Source organism: Gallus gallus, chromosome 1, assembly GCF_016699485.2.
Source record: "Gallus gallus isolate bGalGal1 chromosome 1, bGalGal1.mat.broiler.GRCg7b, whole genome shotgun sequence".
NCBI classification, from domain to species: Eukaryota; Metazoa; Chordata; class Aves; order Galliformes; family Phasianidae; genus Gallus; species Gallus gallus.
The window spans coordinates 53617635-53640602 of NC_052532.1; the positions used below are offsets into that span (position 1 = coordinate 53617635).

The 22968-nt window shown below is 44.9% G+C and overlaps 1 protein-coding gene and 1 long non-coding RNA gene across 6 annotated transcripts in view; both read right to left on the reverse strand.

The window, feature by feature from the left end:
- Positions 1–160: 160 nt before the first annotated feature.
- Positions 161–18494, reverse strand: LOC112533502. The gene is made up of 4 exons (XR_003077865.3): positions 18078–18494; positions 16928–17085; positions 14288–14445; positions 161–11447 (listed from the first exon to the last, which is right to left on the reverse strand). It is a non-coding gene; the product is annotated as an uncharacterized LOC112533502 (long non-coding RNA).
- A 1460-nt stretch (positions 18495–19954) lies between these two features.
- CRY1 (cryptochrome circadian regulator 1) overlaps positions 19955–22968 on the reverse strand; it is a 35092-nt gene continuing 32078 nt past the window's right edge. For all 5 annotated transcript variants that reach the window (XM_040698727.2, NM_204245.2, XM_046941222.1 and 2 more), the window contains 3 exons: positions 22691–22762; positions 22466–22573; positions 19955–20624 (listed from right to left, as the gene is read on the reverse strand). In XM_040698727.2, coding sequence (XP_040554661.1) covers positions 22470–22573; positions 22691–22762 — 176 coding nt within the window. In that variant the 3' untranslated portion in view covers positions 19955–20624; positions 22466–22469. The remainder of the gene's footprint in view (positions 20625–22465; positions 22574–22690; positions 22763–22968) is intronic.

Consider the following 22968-nt stretch of genomic DNA (forward strand, 5'->3'; position numbering starts at 1 on the left):
TCTGTAAAGAAGTGTTTCCTAACGTCCAACCTAAACTTACCTTGGCGCAACTTGAGGCCATTTCCCCTCATCCTGTCACCTGTCACCAGTGAGAAGAGACCTACCCCGCTCTCACTGTAAACACCTCTCAGGTACTGGAAGAGAGCAATAAGGTCTCCCCTCAGCCTCCTCTTCCCCAGACTAAACAGCCCCAGCTCCCTCAGCCTCTCCTCATAGGGCTGATTTTCCAAGCCCTTCACTAGCCTGCTTTTTGTCTTACAGCGGTTATACCATGGGACTCTGTACACTTGGCACAGTAGGAAGACTCCCAGTTTAGCTCACTTGGTATGGTCAGCCAGCCCCAAGACTATTTCTTTCTGTGTAGCTCCAGAAAGATGTCTGGAGAATTGAAAATCCCAGCTTTTTACCATGAAGGCACCTGGAAGAAAGGCAGAAACCAGCCTCAGTGTGGCATTTATCAAAGCCAATGAGAGCTTTGCCAGTGGTCACAATGGTACCACATAGCAAGACCAGCACACGGCACCCACCAAATGAGAGACCAGAGGAATAGAGGAACCATGAGCTTGCTGCATATTGTATTAAAACTGCATGGCAGTGCAACAGTGCTCCCAGAAGGGCCCAGTTTAATATAGAGCCCACAGGAGCTGTGGCACAAGCGGACACCAATGGTACCAATGGGTTCCCCAGTCTGCACTGCAGTCTAGGTAGATGCAGTGGGCCACATTCTCAGAAGGAGGGCATGCTTACTTGTTCTAAATAAATAAACATTTCATCGACCCCCTCTAACAACACATCTGGAACTCTGGTTTAGGAAGTGGGTTTGTGACATTTTTAAACAGAAGAAATACTTGAGCTGCTCAAGAGATGCTGAGATTGTTACAGCATATGCAGAAAATCTTTCAAGTCCCCATAGAGGAGATGGGTAAGCATGGCTGTATGGGTGTGTTTTTTTTTTAACGCACTTGAGAGAATGTGGCTTCATAACAGGCATAGCTGAGAATCTGCAGTTCTCACAAAATGGAGTGGAAATGAGACTACAATCAGCAATCTCAGAAGAGCCTCTCTGACACGCTTAGGAAATAAAGCCAACACAGCCTCTTCAGAGTAATCCCCTGAAAAATCTAGCTGGAGAGATGCATTTCACATAGAGGCAGAGCATGCAGATGCTCTCCCTTTCTGGGTTCTAGAGGTGCTTTCTTTAACTTGCCTGAGTTTTCCCCACCTATGTGCAGACCGATTCACATAGTTTGCCTCTCTGAGCTCTGGCTGGGGCCCTCTAATTATTCTTTAACAATCTAACCAAAGACCTGATAGCAAAAAAAAAGTGATTTCTGAATAGGAGCATCCAGAGATGTAGTGCACCTAAGAATATTAATTTCATAGCTTTAATGACACTGTCCTAAGAATCACAAGCATCCTGGCAGTGACTACTCTTCCTCGTCCTCACACCCTTATTTACAAAGCCATGGGATTAAAGGAGTCTGTTTTTCTACAGATTTGCATCTTCTGCTCTCCAGACCTCAGCAATAGCCAGCCACAACCTTGTACTTCTGGTGGCACAAGCATGTGCAAGATGCTGGACAAGCAATGGCTGCTCTGAGCCACAAATGTGGTCCGCTTGGTGGACACCTATCAGGGCCCACTTCTTTGAGTCAATGAGCCTCTCTGTAAAACGAGCTTGAGGATCCCTGGGTCTCTCCAAGGTTCTGAGACATTCAGCCACTGGGATGAACAGGGACCCCATTGAGGTGTTATTCCCAGCTCTCCTCTCCTGCTCATCTTCTCCCAGCCCATTTTTTATTCTCTTGACTTAATTGGGTGCACTCCAGATGGCACACACCTGCACAGATCCCCACTAATTACTCTGCACAAATAAATGCCTCATGCAGAGAAAATAAAGGAGGAAGAAATTAGCTAATCGCCCTCCCCGGCTGTATTGCTGAGGTGTTTTACAAACACGCAGCGCACTCTATAAACCAACACCATACATTTACATCTGCCACCTTCCCTTCCCATGCCCTTTCTTGGCAGGTGCTACGCCAGGAACCTCTGGTCCTGGTACACACACCTGAAGTGCTTGGGATGCTCCAGCAAAACCCTCCTTCTCTTCCTCCTCAGCTTCATCTGGAGTAGCTTCCTCCATGGGAAGACAGTCTCCCAGTTATCCAGGATGAGGAAGGCTGTGTGTCAAAGCCAGCCCTTGGATCACCTCCACATTTCACAGGTTGTCTGATGGATGTCTTCTGGAGAGGAAACTGGGGTTGTTCAGTCTGGAGGAGGCTCAATGGAGGCCTTATCACTCTCCATAATGACCTGAAAGTTGGTGGGGGCCGGACTCTTCTCCTAGGTCACAGAGATAGGATGAGAAGTAACAACCTCAAGTTGCACCAGGGGAGGCTCAGGTTGGATGTTTGGAAGAATTTCCTCTCAGAAAGAGTGGTGCTGCAGTGGCACAGGCTGCCCATGGAGGTGGTGGAGTCACCATCCCTGGAGGTGTTCAAGAACCGTGTGTATGTGGCACGGAGGGTTTAGAGGACAATACTGGTGGTAGGCAGACAGCTGGACTAGATGATCTTAGTGGTCTTTTCCAACTTTAATGATTCTATGTTTCAGTATTTGAGAGAAACCTGACAAAGATGCTTGTAGTTCACTCTAACCTAGGAAAGCAAACCCAGCTGCTGCTACCAGAGCTGGCACTCAGGGCTACCGGACCCAGTGAAGGCTGCATTATTTATGTCACATGTCCTGTGCAGAGCTATGACAAGGAGGCCTGCGGAGGAAGAAGGACAACAAAGTGGAAGCGTGACACAGTGGATCCAGTACTACTACTAGAATTCTAACTTCAGTTCTCTCATTTATTCTGAGAAAAATAAAGAAATCAAACTTTGCCTTCCAAGAGGGGAAAAGAAAAAGGTGCACATTTTCAGCCATCGAGTTCAGGGCTCAAAGCAGAGCCCCAAAACCACAGCACAAGTGAGGAATGGCAATGAAACCCATGAGAGCTGGCGGCAGCTCAGGCAGGGCGCGTGCGGCACAGGGCACGTGTCACAAACCTGCTTGTGCCGAAAAACCAGGACAGTGGTGCTGGCATAAGCTCAGGCATTTCTCCTTTCCAAGGGCACCTACTCTCCTAGCAGTGTCCACTCCAGAGATGAAACAGGAGCAAAAGTGAGGGCAAAAAAAGAAATAACAGTACTGACAGGTTTAGAGGCAAAGCAGGATTATGCACACACGCACTTTAATTAGTTCATGCTCTGAAAGTGGGGAAAGACCTCACACTCAAGAAGAAAACTTGCTTTAAAAAAAAAACAAAGTGTTATTTATTGTCAGGTTTTTTTTTCCTCCTGTATTTCAAGGATGATCTTTAAAGGTGCCAGTGTTGTAAGACAGCATCTGACTTTTCTGTCCCTCGCTGTCCTTGCCTTCCACAGCTGGGACAAAAATCTAAGAGAGTTTAGATGTGATAGCCAAAAAAAAAAAAAAGGCTTTGAAAGTAAGCACTGAAGGAACACTCTATGTTTGAACTCCACAAAGAAAATTAAAATCAAGGGAGAGTAGAGCTGAAACAGTAATACTCCAATTTTTTATATGTATGCATATATATATATATTTCAATCATTAGATTCAGTGTCTGACCGCTTTCAATGGGACTTTTGTTTGTGTAAAGAGGGAAGAACAGAGCTCTGTTTTACCACAGCTCTGTGCTCTGTCTGCTGCCTCCAGTCCCCAAATTCTGCTCTGGACAGGGACAGGATGCAGGCCCCCCAGAAGGAGGGTGACAAGAGAGGACAGAAGGGTTGCAGCTCCCTTCTGCTCCCACCGTGCCCCACAAATGGCCCCAGTTCAGCAGGAAACAGCAGGCATGCTCTGCAGGTGTTGGCATATCTACAGTCTGCTCCTCCTATCTGCCCAGAGCCTTAAAGCATGGCCCATGGCTGTGTATTTGGGCATGAGAGGGCATGTGGGGCATGCTGCAGCCCTCATGACGCAGCCCCCTTTGGCTTTGACAGGCAACAAGGCTGGGTCGTGATTCAAAGGAACAGATAAAGCTTCCTAGTAAACTCAAAGGCAGAAGAGGCCAGTTCTTGTCCCTTTTACTACTGTGGTTTCTAGGGTTAGCGAGGAACATCATAGAATCAGCACAGAATAACTCTGTGTTGGAAACAACCTTCAAGATCATCAGGTCCAACCATCAAGCTGACTACAGATCCCCATCACTAAACCATGGCCAGGATGACTGGAATGAGTCTGTTTAAATTCACTCACCAGCTAGAGAGGAGAGAAAATTGCCAGTGCTTTAGCCAGGGTCCAATAGCTTCCTTGATGCCACATGCTGGCCTCCAGGGACGGAGCCGTGGTTGTGCAATCACAAGATGTGCTTTCTTCTCTTCCCATTTCTGCTCCAGAGCTTCTCCAGCCTTGGACAAACCTCCCAAGGGCCTCTGCGCCTCAGCTTCCCTGCCTGGGAATGGGGATGAGCACAGCTGCCCACCTGCATGAGCCATATCTCTGCTTCCTGTTTCTTCCTGTGCTTGGGGCCCCAGGCCTGGGCACAGTACTCCAGATGGGGCCTCACAAGGGCAGAGCAGACAGGGACAATCACCTCCCTCGCCTTGCTGCCACCCCTCTTTTGATGCAGCCCAGGAGACTGTTGGCTTCCTGGGCTACAAGCGCACACTGCTGGCTCATGTCAAGCTTTTTGTACACCAGGACCCCCAAGTCCTTCTCAGCAGTGCTGCTCACAATGAGTTCTGCTCCCATTCTGTGCTCATATCTGGGATTGCCCTGACCCAAGCGCAATGCTTTGCAGTTGGCCTTGTTGAACTGCATTAGGTTCTCATGGACCCACTCCACAAGCCTGTCCAGGTCCCTCTGAATGGCATCCCTTCCTCCTATTGTGTCAGCTGCACCACTCAGCCTGGTGCCATCATAGGAGGTTCACTGCTTCAGATTGGGCATTACTGTGAATTGAGGTGAAATCTGAAGGATGTCAGCAAGTTAAGTCTTTAAGTAACGAAAACATATTTTCTATGTATATATTTTGCACTAGGAATGTAAACCTCAGTGCAAACAGCCCCCTCAGTATGCTCTCTCCTGCTAACTGTTACAGCACTGCATTAAAAGTTGCAAAAGGGAGCCTAAAATGAGCTAGAAGAAAATAGAACTTTCACTTTTCTCAACATAGATGAGATCTCAAGCAAATAAACACCATGACTGAGAAGCAGAGCATGATCCAAACCCCAAACTACCTCAGCATCACTACATTAAGCCTCACTTACACAAGGATGCTCTGGCAGCCCCCAGGCTGGGAGCCTCCAAGCAGGTGCAAAACACAGCAGCACCCTCACGATTCCAGGAGCTGCTGCAGCAAGAAGGAAAGCACCAGCACATGCATGCACACACACAAACACACACACACACACAGAGCCTGTGAAGTCATCACGTGCAGTGCTGTCTCTACTTGCCTTGTTGCAATTAATGACAAGGCTGTCCACTTTCATCTGCTGAGCTTGGCAACAGGTGAGTTCCAAAGGCACGGATTCCAATCTTATTAAAGGAAAACAATCTTCTAAAAATAAAATAAAAATACCCAACCAACACAATGTTCTTCCATTTAGCTCAAAATGAACACATAGATCATGTAAAAACTGAAAGGGCAAAGCAGAGAAACTGGCCTGCTTTCCACTCCTGGGAGAAGCTGGAAACTCATTCCATACTATATTTTAAAATACCATTTTCAGAAGCATTTGATACTTTACTTGGAGGGCCCTGGGATGGATGGGTCCTTATTTCCCTGCAAAAAGCCTCTGTTTCCTCTCCTAGGCCACTATTGTAAATACCAAAATAGATCACCCTGAATTGGCCTGTTAACTGTGATTTATTTAATGGCTAACCGCAGTGTCTGAGGCTACTGATAGACAATTTAAATATGTCACACAAACACAGCACTTTGTTTTCAACTCATTCCCTGCACACATTCAATAAATTGAGCATGGGAAAATAATAAGGCAAGCAAGGCCTTGGTTATCAGTTCTGACAGGGTTCACAGTCCTTCTAAATGAGTCTTTAAGTCATTTCATCTCGCATTTGAACATAATGCTCCTGACAGCCATGGCTCAAACTGAGCTTTTTTAAAGCCAACAGAGCTGGGAAATAAATACTGGAAGCTGTTTGCTGGAAGCTGAAGCAAGGCCCAGGTCCAGTGCTGCAACTATCATGGCTCCCTCAGCAGCACTGTTCCTGGCACAGCCCAGCACAGCTCCAGCAGGCTGGGGGTGCTCAGGATCTCCTTAAGAGCCAGGCTGAAGATCACCAGAGACCACTGCATGGAAGACAGCCCCAGCCTTGACATTTGGTTTCTGGCATTCCCTGCTTCCTCACGCAGGGCTGGGCCATAGATGTGGATCTGGGGCCTGTTGGCTCTCTGCACAGATGTGAATGCCCATGCTGAGCCTCCCAGCTGCAGATTAATCATTAGAAGTGATGAAATGGGAGGTGGTAGAGTTACCATCCCTGGAGTGTTCCAGAACCGTGTGGATGTGGCACTGAGGGACACGGTTAGTAGGCACGGTGGAGATGGGCTGGTGGTTGGACTGGATGATCTTAGTGGTCTCTTCCAACATTCATGATTATATGGGCCCTGAGGGCCTTCAGGATCATTTCTATGGCATGCTGTTCTGCATGCTTTCTGTACCCATATTGAAGCTCATATTACTCTCATTTACACTTTCCTATTAGATCCATTCCACATCGCAATTAAAAACTATTCCAGCATGCAGTATTTAACGCACTTTACCATTTAAGGATACTGTATCTTGCTGCAGGAAGTCAGATCTTCAATGAAATTTGGTATGCTTTGATTAATAATTGATGACATTTTTGCATAGGAAAGTCAAAAAAAAAAGTGTCACACTTTCTATTGATCTGAGAGCCTCAAGTAAATGAAACACATTGCCTATGTCTGTTAACTATTGATATGACTGCAGTGCAGAGCAGAGGCTATTTCACAATCTGTACAGATTTAAGGCTGAAAATAGAGTGAGACTTAACCTGCATGGTGTTCAATTTCTTTGAAAATGTAATTTGATGTTGAACAGTCAGAGAACCTGTGTATACAGACAATTCAAGGTTACACCTTGAATTGAATCTTCCCTGAACACTGCAGTGTTAACAAAGTAGAAGTAGAGGAGATTGAGCAGGCACTTCAATAACTGAAAGAGCTTTAACGAATTTAGGGTAAGATCTTGAGCTGAGAAAGAAACCATTTTGAAAGTACAGATCATTAGTCTGACCTCCATCATATACAAAGTTTTAAAATAGGTATTGAAGGAAATAGTAATTGAGATGCAGAAACAAATGGAGGTGAAATGCAATGTGATTTTAGGAAAGACAGCTTGCATCTGACTAAGCTTGTCTGAATAATGCCTTGTCTTAACTAAGGAAAAGTGGTATAGGGAAGTCCATATAGATAAGGTAACATCTGACCTGGACCCACATTCAGGGAAGCTGGAGAAGCCATGTGGTTTTGCTTTGTTTTCCTTCTGTTTCCTTCATGAATGCCATTGTACCAGTTCACCCCAACTGAAGATGGGTCTTTTCCTGACTTGAGCCACTCATACTAAGCTTGCAGGGAGAATCTGAGCACTAACAAAGAAAGAGTCCCTTCCCAGCCATGGCTTCCCTTGATTGATAGCAGACATGGGAACCTTAGCAGGACCTGGTGCCAAGCTCCATAGGGGCACAACGTTACCCTGAGGCCAGGGGAGCTGCAGAGATTTTTGCCTGGGAAAGGAGCAGCACTTTGCTGCACTTGATCAGTGGGAGACACTTCACAGCCAACAGGAGAGGATTATAACTAACCAGTAAGGACACACTAGGAGAGCATTTCCAAGTAAAGAATATTTAACTAGAAGAGCTGAGAGGCAGAGGAACTTCATGAAAGAAGACTGATAAGTTGTTTGCTGTCACTCTATGCCTTTCTATGCATCAATATTTCTATTGGAAGTAGGCAAAATTAAAAGTATTAATGGGTCACGTTTGGTACCAGAACTTTGGGGGAAAAAAAAAGATAAAAGAGGTGTGGAAATATTTCCATGAGATCATTTTCTCTTCCAGCACATTTAGCTGATGGCAAGTACCTTTGTATTCCAATGTTTCTGGTCCTCTTGCATTTTCCAGAGTCCCAGCTCCCCTTAGAGGCTGAACGATGACTTAGTGCACATGTACATTTATAAACACATCCTCCTAAAGAAGCGCCATGGCACACATCTCCCTAGAGGCAACACAAAAAAGGAGTGATGGGCATTGGGTACTGCTGGTGTGAGGGAACATTAGTGCCCTTCAGGTGATGAGCAATGACAACTGAAACTAGCCAGAACCACCCATCTCTTTGGGGCATTTGTTTCTTGTATTTCTATCTCACGCTTGCACCTACTGCAATTTGTCAGTGGTAGAACACTGTGAGAGCTGCTGGGCTGTGCACTGCTTTTCTGGAATTTGTTGAGCCCATACCTAGTGATTTCCCCTAGGATTACAGTGAAGGAAATCAAACTAGACTGTGTCCATGCTGGGACAGGTATAATCTGGGCATGCTTCACAGTCCTTGCCTGCCTGCAAACGTAGGTACAACTAATGAGTTAATCTAGGACCACTGAAATCCATCAACGTTGTGCACTGACTTCAGTACGGACATGATCAGACTCTGTATCATCCTACTAGCTACAACCTACCTCACAAGATTAAGGGTAAAGGAAAAAAATAAATCAGTGCAAAAAGTCTATCTGCAAGCCTATGGTGTGAAAAGCCAGCAGGATGCTTCCTGGCTAGGAAGGGCAAAACAGAATTGTTTTTCACTCAGTAAGCAGTAGAAAAGCAGGACTTCAATGTGGCTATTAGATGAACTCTTACAAGCTGAAAGAACAATCAGATCAATATTTCTAGTTTTACACTCTTACATGTGCAACACGATAGACCTTTCCGTATTCTGATCACAATATTTGAAGGCTCAGCAACAAGGAGAGTGAACCAAAAGGAAGAAAAAAAAGAGGCACTTATAAATTTGTGGCGTGAAAGATACAGAGGGTACACCCTTCTTTTAGATAGGAAATGCTTTTGCTTAAGTGAGTTTAACAGAGTGAAATAAGTCATTTTGCGGGTTTGCAAGGCATATTCATTGAGGTAGCACTTCACTTGAAGCATCCCTTGACGTACCTCGCAAAACCTTATAGAGAAAAATCACAAGCTGGCTGTACCCATATGGATTGGTAGAAGGAAAAGCATTCATGAAATTCATAAAAAGCAGGTGAATAAGATTGTTTTTACCTTTTTTCAGATAAAAGGGTATATATTGTTAAAGCATTTACATGAAGCTCACACTCAGAATGGTACTGCCCACTCCACACATGAACCCTTGCGTGTTGAAGGGCGGCTGGGCTGCCTGGAACAAGCAAAACATACATTATCTACATGCCTGGAACTCTGCAGGAGAGCCAGCAGATCTTTGTGTTTCACAGCAGCTGAAGGCTTGTCTCAAGGAGCTAGTGACGCCAGTGATACCATTCCTTGAGTTACTTCCAGGAAAAACTTATTTTTTAGGATACTGATTAAAAGCAGACTTTTGTTCCTAAAACTAACTCAGCATAGACATCAGGAAAAATGAAACAAACAAAAGAATTGCCATAGATAGAAAACTCTGACAACGCTGTTGCAGAACAGAGAGGGCGTATGAGTGATTAGACAATCACTATTGGCTTCAGTTCTTGATAAGCGTGGGAAGCAGCAGTAAAACATCTTCGGTGCTGCACAGCATGGAAACATCTTCAGCAGAACCACCCAAAGATTTGTATAGAGTGGGTACTCACACGCTAATGTAAAATGAATATCAAGAGGCAGAAAGGGAATGGATCTCTGCAGCAGTTCCTCCAAGACAAGACACCAGCACCCTTGCTGGTCATAGGAGGCAGAAAGGCGTTGAAAGAGCTCTGAAGAGCTGCTGTGTGTTCATGAAGAGCTGTGGATTCTCTGAAGTACACACCAATATTAACAAGTGGAGTGACCCTGGGTATTTACTTCCAGGCCCATAGGTGCCCTGAAGCTCTTCTACTACCTACCAGTCCTCCAGCCGATGTTCTCAGCCTTCCTCAAAGGGTGACAAAGTCCCTTGGGTTGGTCAGAAATAAGTCAATTCAGATTTCTGTGCCGAAATCCACCCAGTGCAGTCAGCACACCTCTAGGGATCGCCTACACAAAGGGCCATCCCCACCCAACACCCTGAGAAGCCATCTGAGACGACCAGGGCTGCAGGGCAGCCTGGAGCACGGTCCCTTCCCCAGCTGCTCTGTCTTAGGCCTGGAACACAATATTCAGTTTGTGTGGCCCTGTTTCACATTTCTCAGGAAGATTTCTTCTGTCCTATCACCATGCCGCAGAGCCTCACGCCGCAGCAAAAGGGAAGGAAAAAAACAGTAGATGAGACAGGTGTGAACTGCAAAGGACTGAAAGGAAAGGAGCAGAATAACACTGCTTCTTTCCCTCTTCTCAGATAAAGGGAAATACACCGCTAAGGCATTTATAAGCAGCTCATGGAGATGAAGGGAATGCAGTCCCTGTGAGCAGTTGGGGAAGGACAGTGGGCCTGCCCCCAGCCCTGCAGAGCAGCCCTCCCTGCAGTTTTACAGACTCTGTTCTCCAGCAGGCAGAGTGGGGACTTCAGCTTTGAAGGTTTTGACTCGCAGCTCTTAGCCTCCATCTATCTCCTCTGACCTCTGTCTCCTCCAAGCTGCAGGTCTGCAGCATCCCAGCATAACATCCATCCTGCCAGGATTCACTGACAAAGGGCAAGCAGGAAACACCTTTCTCTTTGCTGGGCTACACGTGATCATAGAATTATTTCAGTTGGAAGGGACTTTTAAAGGCCATCTAGGCCAACCTTACTGCAATGAACAGGGACACCCACAGCTACATCCGGGTGCTCAGAGCTCCTCCAGCCTGACCTTGGATGTCTCCAGGGATGGGGTACCCACCGCTTCTCTGGGCAACCTGTGCCAGTGCCTCACCACTCTTATTGTAAAAAACTTCTGCCTTATATACAATTTTCCCCTTTTAATTTGAAACCATTTTCCCTTGTCTTATCACAAGGGACCCTTCTAAAGAGTCTGTCCTCTTCTTTCTAACAGCCCTCTTTAGGGCCACTCTCAGGCTTCCCTGGAGCCTTCTCTTCTCCAGAATGAGCAGCCCTGGCTTTCTCAGCCTGTCCTCGTAGGGAAGGTGTTCCATCCCATGGATCACTTTTGTGGCACTCCTCTGGATGCACACCAACAGGTCCATGTGATGCAGGTGGCTCCTTGCTGATGAACCAAAGGAACACGGACCTACTCAACAAGGACACTCAGGGAGCACAGATGCTAACTTCACCTCTTCTGGTCGAGCCTCAGGACTGAGGGGATGCTCTGCAAGAAAGAAGAAAAGGCAGGACAGGAGATGTGATTCAGTGCTGTCCAAAGGAAAGTGGTAATGAGAGATAACAATGGGATGGAAGAGGAGAAAGATGCAGCACCCAGCACATGAAGTGGGGCAGGACTGGACAAGGCCTTCAGTTACAGGTGCAGAGAGAAAAGGCAAAACTTCAGAGCTGTGCTGAAGAGGCTAAGCTGCAGGGACAAAGGATGAGATTTCCACAGAGCTGCCTGGAATTCCCCATAGACAGATGTGCTGCCAGACACTTCCCAAGCTCATTGTAAGACAAGCTCTGCCCCAAAGCCCATACGCTATGCCAAGAGGGATGGAAGCTTCCCTTGTTTATCCCTCATGCTGCCCTGTTCCCCAGCTTGGTGTCTTTCCTTGTGCAGCAGCAGTGAGGAGGTGCTCACCTTAGAGCCGGGCAGAGAAGGTCTTGTTGAGGATCCAGCATTTCCCTCCACAACAGAGAACAATGGGCTTTGCACTAGTGGATGCTGTGTGGTGACCCACAAAACCTTCTCAGTGGGGTAGGGCTGCTGGAGGGGTCTGAGTGATGAGACAGGGCTGGTTCCACCCAGGGGCCCCACATCACCCTGGGGGGACAGCAGGGCCTGCAGCGAGGAGGCACCAAACAATGACAGCCACTCCCTTTGGAGGCTGGGGAAAAAAAGGCCTTGGAGTGAGGAGTTAATTACAGGTATTGTGTTCCATTTCCTACAATTAGGGGAGCCCATCTGTAGAGATTTTAATTAATGGAGATCTTATGGGGAGCCTCAGTTTGGCTGGAGGGTCTTAGTGGGTGTATTTTATCTCCTCCAGTATTTTCTGTAGCTGTGCAGTCATTACCATTTGCCATTAGAGATGGTGTTAGATGGCAGTAAGTGAGGAATGAACAATATAATACCTTTCATACAGAGCAGATGTATGCATCTGCCTCTTCTCCTGACTCCCACTATCCTTTCCAAATTAATACAACTGCTGGCTACAAAAATCTCTTGCTTCTTTTTAAGGGTGATTGTGCATGAAGCCATTTTAGCAGAATGGAATGAAGAAGTTTCACCCTGTGTACTATCTCAAATATAAACAGACACGGGGTGGATGTTAAAAGGAATGATCTAAGTAAGTCCCTTCTCCATCTGAAGCATTTTCATTTCATTGTTTTTCTATGTGTCACAAGTAAGACTTACCAACGTTTTTGTTGACCCCTCTATTTTTTTCCATCTTTATATATAGCCCCTTCTCTGGATATGCTATTTCTTTCCTCAGTGTAACCTACTGAGTGTCATCTAAAAGTGCCTCAAAACCAACATTCCCAGATGAAAGAAAAGGCTTAAATCACATGTCGTGTCTGGTACGTGCTGAAAATGCCCCAAAGCCTTGAGTTTGAGCAACCATGAGGACTGCATAGCGCTGCCAAGAGCGTAAACTACAAGGGATCTTCTGGCTTTGGGGGGCTTTGGATGGAGCTGAACTCATTTGTTTGCTCACAAACTAGCTGCATGGGTGCTCCTGGACCACCCTACCTGAAAACCAAAGCACAAGCCAACTTGCATAGCCCAATCTGGCCAACTGGGCACAGCTGACTCCAGAAACTGTTTCTGGGCCCTTCCTATTAAATGCCACAACGTGTGTTTGCCTGCTGCTGTATGATCCTGATCCCTCTCCTGGGGCTAGGCCTCAGCTGTATGGATGGGGCTTCCATCGCAGGTCAGTCCTGGAGCCAGGGAATGACACTGCCCAGCACTGTAAGCTGGAGGCAACTGCACACATCTCTGTAAGGGATGTGAGATGATCCCGTAGATTTAACCAGAGCGGTGCTTTTACTCATGTGGGAGTGCTTTGAATCTCCTGCTGCCTGAATATCACTTCAGTTCCTTCCATTTACAGAAACCATTCTTCATTCACTGTCTTTAATGAGACATTCAGCTCCACAACAATATCTAACTCATCAATCTTCTCCCTTCAAGACACTTATATTGATCTTCTATTTTCTTTTATTATATACAGAGCTATACACACACATGCATATACATAATGTGTGTACACTGCAGGTTCCTTTATTTTTGTCTTTTTGTTCTTTGCTGTGTTTAAGTCAAGTTTATAACGCTAGTATAATTACATGACTGTTGATTACCTTATTGATTTATTGTGCCCTGAATGATCTTCTCCTCCTCTTTGCAGCTGCTTGAAATTTCCCTGTTGCTCTTAAAGCTCTGTTTTTTAATACATTTCTCTCAGGAAAAGTATTAACCAGCTTCTGGGTCATGTCTTCTCCTGCTTGTTAGTCGCTTGATGAGATCTACCCACTCATACATAGTTTTCTGGTGAAATACGCTCTGCAGAAGTAAAGTGTATTTATCCTGACCTTCGGGGAGTCGATCTGACTCAAAGCTGAATTCTAACTAACCTCGGATTACCATTTAAGAGATTTTGCAATGTCTGCCCTCCTAGCTAGATCCACCACGTTACCCAGAGCCCCAAGAGACAGCTCTGCTTCCTCTCTTGTTTGTGCTCAGTCAGCTCCCAGAGTAATCATTCCCAAATTTCCAAAGTCAAAAGCTTTACATACCGTCTATTCTCTGTCTGGCCTGGAACAAGCCACAGTTGCCTTTGCTACTCAGTCAAGTATTACTGAAAATGTGGTAGATAGACAATATGCTATGCAAAGCAGCAAGCCTTTGGGGGGTTTGAGGCATTGAGTAATGCAGCTTCTCCTGTGGGAGTGGCGCAGAAAAACAAACCAGCTGTCTGGATTGAAATCACGAGCAATTAACAGCAGTTTCAATTACCCAGAACAGAACTTAATAAATATTTGCAAATTACACCCTACCTATTTTCACACGAACAGTGGAAGCCCTTGAGAGCCCAGATCAGAGGAACACTGGCAGAGGGAATTCTGAAGGTCAAGAATTCAGCAGATATTTCAAAATTCTCTTCTTAATTAGAAGAAGCAGAGCCTTCTCTGCTGTGTGGAGTCGGGTATGAGAGCTGCAGAGAGGAATGAAAGAGGATGATCAGAGAGAAATTCTGCCAGAGTGTTCTCTTCACAATGCACGCCAGGGAAGGAATCCCAACAGGAAGAGATCCCACCCCTGCCCAGCCTTCAGAATCCAGCAGAGACACCGCAACTGCAGTTATAATCAGAGAAAAAAGGACCCATTCATATATACTTGTCTTGTGAGAAGAGACTGCTCTGGAAATGAGCGTCGTTGCATACCAAAAAGTTTTCTTTGGGCTGAGGGGATCTCAGTTTCCTTCTCAGAGCTGAAAGAAACTCAGGGTTCATAACTGCTGCCACGCTAAAGCCCATCATGTCACTATAGCTGCAGAGACAGAAGCCCAACCACAGATCATCTGATAAAAATAGCTAAGATACACTGGGAATGGAATCCATCACCACCTCGCTGAAGCCGCAGGAATCTCTTTCTATTGTAAACGCGCTCCATATGACAATGCCAGCTCTCGCAGGAGCGATAGTAAGACATAAATCACACTAACTCAGAACAGCACCCACCAAACAATGCAAAATGCCTATAAGGTGAGGCTTGACTCCACATTCGGAGAAGCGTGTCTGAAACTGGAGCATCCAAGGGGGCAGCTGGAGATAAGCACCAAGTCTGTTCTGATGGTGGGGAGGAGGCCACCTACCTTTAGCTCTGTAACCACCGGCACAGACAGCCCCACACACTCGAGTCTTTTGTTGCTAGCTCATTCTGGGGAGATCATATGCTGTCTGCGTGTCTAACAGCTGATGCACACGTAGAGTCCTAGTTTGCACATGAGCATAAAGTCACAGATCTGTGGTACCTGTATGGCTACCTGTATTCTTCCAAAATCCTGTCATGTACTCAAGCAAAGTTAAGCACTCTTGAGCATCTCAAGCATCCAGGTGTTCGCCCTGTGTACCTAAGTCCTTTGTGGATGGCATACTGAACGCTTAGCAATGAAGCAATAAGGTGTTGTTCCACATGAGTAAAGACAGCAGAATGAGGTTCAATGAAAGAAAGCTTTAGATTCACAAAGAAGGCCTGATTTCCACAGGAATCTAATCAAAGTCAGCTCCTCCACCAGTGCATCTGCAAACTCCCATTGAAAGCAGCTTCAGAGGAGAAATAATTTGGTTAAACCTGAGAGTGACTACGTTTTGCTGTCATTCGTTATTTAAGACTGCCTAAAACTGGATTTAGATCCTGAGGTTGGGTATGCAAATTCGAGAGTCTTGGCACATGAAACATCCCCCATGGCTTCATTTTTGTCACAAGTTTCCACGTATATTAATGGGGACAGAAGGAGGAGAGTGATTTCTCTTACGACGCACTCTAATTGCCCACTTACTCAAGGGGACGTGCACACACGTCCTAAAAATCCACCCAGAATTTTCTGCTGGTGGTGGTAATGTGAATTCAGTGAAGGCTCATCAAGCCGTACCACTGCAGTTTCAAAACTGCATTATTCTTTATCTGGATCCATGGGTGCACACTTGATTAGGACTGCAAGCACATGACAAAATGCCTGGCAGTACAAATGCTGCCATTCCAATCTCCCCCCCGCCCCCCCCCCCCCATCTACAGACATCATTACTTCACAGAGTGTTTTACGGTATGGAGCATGAAACGGTAATCAATCTTTCAGATGCTACAGTCAAACATGCACTAAGGTAATTTTTCCCTTACTGGTTGTGACTTGGTTTTCTACACGGCTCAAGACTTCAGTCCTTAAAACAGGGTTTCCCATGCCATCCCATTCCAAACTGGATGCTCCAGCTGTCTCACTTTACCAAAATTCTCAGCAGGCACCTAGCACCACAGTAAGCACCAACACTCCCAGCCTCATAGAATTGCTCAACATCCCAAGTTGGAAGGGACCTGTAAGGATCATTGAATCCAACTCCAATCCTGGCTCCACACAGCCTCCTCACAGCTCAGTTAGCCTCACCAGCACGCAGCACAGAAGAAAAGCCCCTTGTGAGCTCCGGATGCTCAGGAAGAAGCCCAGCACCAAGAGCATGGCAGAGGCACCGTCCTCTCCTCAGTGACAAAGCAGCACTCCATGAAAGTACTTCGGAAGAAAACTGTACTATTTTGAACCTAAAGTACCTGTAAAGGATCACTGCTTCCCCTTTTCTCGCCCCCTCAGAAAAGGCCTACGCTACAAAGGGCACAGTTACCAAGGTAGTCAAGACAAGAGGGATGCTAGTTCTTACCGGATAAAAGGCACTTGAGAAGCACATATAAAACAAGTAATTAAAGACCTTGCGATGACCACGTGAACTGGAGCTCTAGAAAGCAAAATAGACCTCAAGAAGATCCTCCCTCTCTGTAATCGCTGTCTGTAAATTGCTCTTTTATTAAATATTTATGGACTTGCTTACCGGCTACTCCCAGTCAGAACAACCACAGTTAACAGGATTATCTTCCTGTGCCAGATGTAAGTCGTAGAGATAAGAGAAATGAAGATAAGGATAACTCACCTGCATTTGGTGCATGAGCTGCCATTAACCCAAGGTCCTGGGGTGTGATCCTGCAGGTGAACTGCACTCAAGCATTTGCAGCTCTTTTGTAAGCATTCTGAAGGCACAGAATCATTTCAATTGGAAGGGACCTTTGAAGATCATTTGGTCCAACTCCCCTGCAATGAACAGGGACACCCACAACTCCATCAGGGTGCTCAGAGCTCCTCCAGCCTGACCTTGGATGTCTCCAGGGATGGGGCATCCACCAGCTCTCTGGGCAATCTGTGCCAGTGCTTCACTACCCCAATCACAAACTTCTTTTATCTAATCTAACCCCCCCCCCCCCCCCCTTTTAGTTTGAAGCCATTTCCCCTTGTCCTATCCTAACAGACCCTGCTCAGTCATGGCATTTGCACTAAGGTCTGTTGTAGGCCCAACACTGTCAGCCCAAGGAGACATGCTGCTTTCCTGTATCTTTTCCTTCTTTTCTGCATCTTCCATCTCTCTGTTCTGCCTTGCATTTTGTAAACATCATTGAAATGAACTCTACTTGCATTTTTAAATTTAATATTGAGTTCAATTTGCATTTGAAACACACAATTGCACTTCAGGAGCCTAGATCACTTGAACATTATCTCCTGTCTGGCAATGGGGGTATAATTACAATTATGTCTGCTAAAAATTTCCTCTGGGTAGAACCCAGATTTTTTTTTCTTTTCCATGTATGAATTTCTTTACTTTCTGAGGAACAAACTGCAGTAAACAATCAGCTTGAAAGGTGAGACAGTGTATAAGAGGTGCCTTGTCTGTTTGGTGTTGGAAGGAAGGAATTCTTTCCCATGCAACGCTTGTCTGTGGAAATAAGGGAGCTGCACAAGGAAGAGCAAGAAGCTTCTTTCTGTCCTGCTTCTTCCATTCCAATCCAATCTCAACCAACTCAAAACTGAACAAGGTGGCCATGATAGCAGGAGAGCATGCTCCAAGACCACCGGAGCCATGTGGAACGTGGCTCGTCTTTCACTACTGCTGAAATGCACCACCACCGCCTCTCTGTGCTCGCATCCCCCGAGTGGTCTCCCTGAACATCCAGCACGCATCAATGGATGCCAGTGGGTGCCATTTTTTCCACACAGATGAACTCGGTGACACACTTTTGCTTCATACACACCTCTGTGTCAGGCACCATCCTGTCAGAGAGCCCTTCTGCTGCCCTCTGTCACACGGCAACAGCGTGTAACGGGGTGCTGGTGTAAAGGTTCGACCTCTACCGCCGAACCACCAACATCTGCCCCTGGCGCCGTGGGTCAACGTAAGAAAGCAGGAAGCATTACTTTCGGAGCAACCCTCGTACATTTGTGCAGTCAAGCCAACGTGACGACTTTCCCCAGCAGCAACTTTAAAAGAAGAAATTCGGTTTCTGGTTTGGAAACGCCGCGGCCATCGCTGCCGCTGTACTGAACTCCGCCGTCTCCACGTCTCCCGCCTTCCCCTGCCGCCAGCAGAACGGATCGGGCGACGGACAACCGCCGCTTCCTCATCCCGCCGCCCCGCCCCGGCCGCGGCAGGCCCCGCGCCGCTCCAACTCCCACAGCGCCATCTACAGAGCGGCGCGACAACAGCAGCCTGCGGTGCGCCGGCTCTTAAGGCAAGGGGCTGCGGGCGGCCCGCACCGCCACAGGGCCTTTCCCAGCTGTAACGAGGCCCGGGAGGCGTTTGTGGTTTCATTTCACACTCAGGAAGAAATCTTTAACTGTGGGAGGGAAGGAGACCCGACTTCGCTGCACACCACCCCTTTTCTCTGATGAGCAGAGAGAAGGCAAACTTGTCTTCCCACTGTTAGGAGCTCCTGGCAGGAGGAGAGGATTTCCAAGTTACGGGATGGTTCATGTGAATGCCTTGGGAAGCCCAGTTACAGAGCTCTCTTTGCATTTCCTCCTCATTCTGAATTAAAGATTGCCCCTGTAGGGCCATCACAGTTCAAATCAGAGCAGACCTGTTGCAGGTGGCACCGGCACGAAGAGAGGGCCCACCGAGGCCCTCAGGAAACACTCAGCTCCTTAAGACACCTGCACTGCCACTCATCTTTCATCACTCATCAGCTACAGTCATTCCTGCACATGGGACTCTGTCCCAGGGTTTGGTTTCCAGCCAAGTCTGATAAAAAAATCATAGCATCACCAAGGTTAGAAAAGACCTCCAGGATCATCGAGTGCAACCACTATTTAGTAGTAATTTTGATTCTGTTATTGTGTTCCAATCAGTATGCAAATATATTAACTCGTTGTGAGTCTAATTTTCATAAAATAAAAGTTCAGTTATCATCTAATAGCAATGAAGAGCCAGAATCACAGCAACTTATTCTACACCAAATACAGTGCTGAGTATGTTGTCAACCCATGAGTTAAGTGTGAATTTTATTTCCAAACAAGCACACAAAAGTGCCCCATGACTACGAGCCAATCATGTGATATTAAGAGCAGATAATTAACTCCTCCCAGACGAGAATTAATCTGTGCACCCACTCAAGTAGATAGCTGACTTATTCACATATAAATTGTAGCAACTCAGATTGCTTCTTCAGAGATCTTAATGGCCTAAGAAAACGTTTAGGCCCAACTTCTTTGAACACTTTGGATGGATGAAGAGTATTGACTAAGCAGCTAATAAATCTGCTGTTTTTTTTTTTTTTTTTTTTTTTTTTAAGAAATCCACAGCCTCAAAAAGCAGCAAGTTGCTTCGGTGCAGGAAAGACTGCCAGGCTGCCAAGCCAATTCCATTTATAGCAAAAAAACCCCAAACTAGATTGTGAAGAAACACCTAATGAATTTAATGATGAAAAACATGTGATGTTCAGAACATATACACAATTTCAACAAAGGCCCAAATTATTTGGATAGTGTTTTCCTTCAATATCATTACACTTGAGTGAAATTCAATGTATTTCATTGTTCATGGCTTCCAGATGAAGTCTAAAAATTAGACTTCCCTTCTTTTTCCCCATTTTGTTTGGAAATACATACCAGAGCAGCAACGCACACAAGGACGTTTGTATCCATACATACAGTTTTTCTTTTTTATTAACAATGTATGTCATTACTGAACAAGGCAACTGAGAAATACAAGGACTGGACATATACATCAAAATTTTACAACCTGACAAAAAATTGGCATATGACTTATATACAGGTGCGATTAATAAAGATTACAACTCTACTGTATTTGATTAAACACAGTCCTAATCACTTACATTATGAAAATATGAAGTTGATCATATAGAAGTCAAATTCTGGAATCTAAAAATAATGGCAGTTTAAAAACTTCAAAGCTTTCTATGTCCATTCATTTTACAGAACATCACTACAGCTCTTTCTAATACCATAGACATGAAAGATTATCAAAAATATATCAATGGGTCTATGCTAATGATGAACGCTCATATTTACATTAAGTTAGCAAATACTTCACCAAATACTTTATATACAAAACTCAATTTGTCCTTTGTGAAAGAGTCATTAAAAAGTTAAAAACCATAGAAATGCCAGTTAGAAATAATGCGCTCCAAAAATTGGACTTTACAACAACTGAGAACAATTGAAAATAATTTATGAAAAAGCATGTTACTTTATTACGAGTACTCTCACAACTCTTCAGTTCCAATAGGGAGTAGCAGAAACTTTGTCCCGGGTGTTAAGTGGTATCTCCTCTTCTAATAATGCTACAAGAAAAAAAGAAACATTCTTAAGCATTCTTTGTCATGCAGGCTTTGAAGAAGGTAGAAACAATTCAAGGAAGTAGTACTTTTCCCCTCAGTGCAGTAAGCTCTGTCCCCATTCATAGTAGCTCAAATACTCAGTTCTCATTTCTTTCTCCTTGGAGACCAGAAGGGGAAGGAAAAACATAATCTCATACTCTGTATTTTAATACTGTTCTGAATGTAAACATCCTTTTGCCAGCACTGCTTTTCGAAATTTCCTGGCTGATTTTTGTATTTTACTGTGATGTTCTTTTCCAGAATGCTTTGAATGCCCATACCAAAAGCAGTCTTCTCTGCCAAACTAGATAACCCTCCAGCCTGTCTCTTAATGGAAAAACAGCTTAGATGGGAACCAAGCATTCGTTCTAAAGACAGTTCTACACAGACACCAAGATAATGCACCTAGATAACGCTGCAACACTAACCATGGATGCTGAATCATTTGCAATGGACTGAAGATCAGATGTATACCAAAACATGGACTCTGAGTTGCATTCCACTCAGGCCCATCAGAATACCAAAGTACAGTTTGAGAACACAGAAGTGCAGTTTACAGGGCTTCACGTATGTGCCAAAATATCAGAGTGATCAGACTCTGCTTTTCATCTTTGTCCAGAAACAAGCAACAGGCAATATGAAAGCAGTGTTCTTCACCGAATCAAATCAGTGCAATACAGTTGTTCATAATGCACTGCAATGACTTTGCCAAAGTGCTGACACCGCGTAACAAGCAAAATTAGATCTTGCTGTCAAAACCAAATGAAAAAGATAAATTCAATCTACTTATCTCCAGAGATGCTGACTGCATTTCCTATGCTTGCTGCATGGAATTCCTATCTTCCAATTCCACCAAAGCCTAACCATGTTTAATTTTTATTCCTTATTCTTCAAACACTTTAATGACCAAATCTTAAATCTCTTTTCTGAAAGTTAAGGATGTGATGACATGTCAACCACCTTTAATATATACAGTCTCTCTCCTACCATCTAATCCTGTCCCCTTTTCCTGCAGATGGCCTTTCATTCTTTGCCTTTTCTTCTAATTGCTCTTTAACGTGTCTTACAGAGTATCTCCTTTGTTCCTTTCAATTCATGCTCACTGGGAGAAAGGATTTAACATCTTTGGTCTTCTCTCCTTTCTCCATACCATTAGCTCCACCCAAAACACAAAATCCAGTTAACTTCTCTATGTTGATGATTGCACAGAAATCCAACTTCCTTCCCCAGTGCCTGCTTCTTTCTACACTTTCACATCTGTTCATACATGTCTAAGAGCGTCTTATTCCTCAGATTCAAGTACTTTTCATCACAGCTCTTTTTGACAAACACTGTCAATGTGAGCATCGTGCCCAGGTTTTCATCCAATAACTACAACAGTGTTTTACATTATTTGCGATGTCTCTCTAACGTATATTCTCCTTAGTCCATTTGCACATCTAGGACTAATACAGGGCTCTGAAATTTTCCAGGTAGGTTGTATTTCTCTTCCTATTAATGTTAGAAGCTGCTGGCACAATTTAAGGCAAGACGCAGGAGAAGCAGAGAGTAACTGAAGCTATATAAGCAGCTCTGCTAATGTGTTTGAAACCAGTTTAACCATCTTCCTTTCATTAACATCTCAAATAAGGTGTCCAATAGCCTTTGGTTATTTCTGTAACTATTTCCTTTCAGGGTTTTTTTTTTGTTGTTGTTGTGTTTGTACAGCACCTGCAACTGAAAGAGCTAGAGCAAAAATTGAAGCTCCTTGGCGCTGCAGCAATTTATTCATTAACAGGATAAATGTCAGGCTTCTCAGTTCTTACCAGTTTAATTTGTGCTCTGCCGCTGGACTTTCGGCCCAACACTTTGAGTTTCTTCTTCTGGATTTGGGCGTTTCCCGGCGCTAATGCCAGTACCAAGAGATGCTCTTCCTGATAATTTAAGATCAGTATTTATAATCAGGACACTACTGTACTTTTATAAATTCAGGAAAGGGGGTTTTGTTTGGTTGGTTTGGGTTTTGGTGGCGTTTGGTTTTTTTTAATTACCTGGTTGCATTAAGTGTGATTGCTGATTGTCTCCATGAGCGTAGCGTAAGATACTACTTGCTTGACAGTAACCTGTTCAGACACAGTAGATGACACAAATAAAACTCAGAACTTCAGAAAGTATACAGTTACATTACTTACACTAACAAAAAAATACACTTTATTCTCCACCAAGAAAAATGCTCAGATAGACCATCCTGAATATATTAAGTGAACACAGTTATGCACTGCATTTGTAGCAAACACAGTAAAGTAGGCTGTTTGGACACAGTAATATA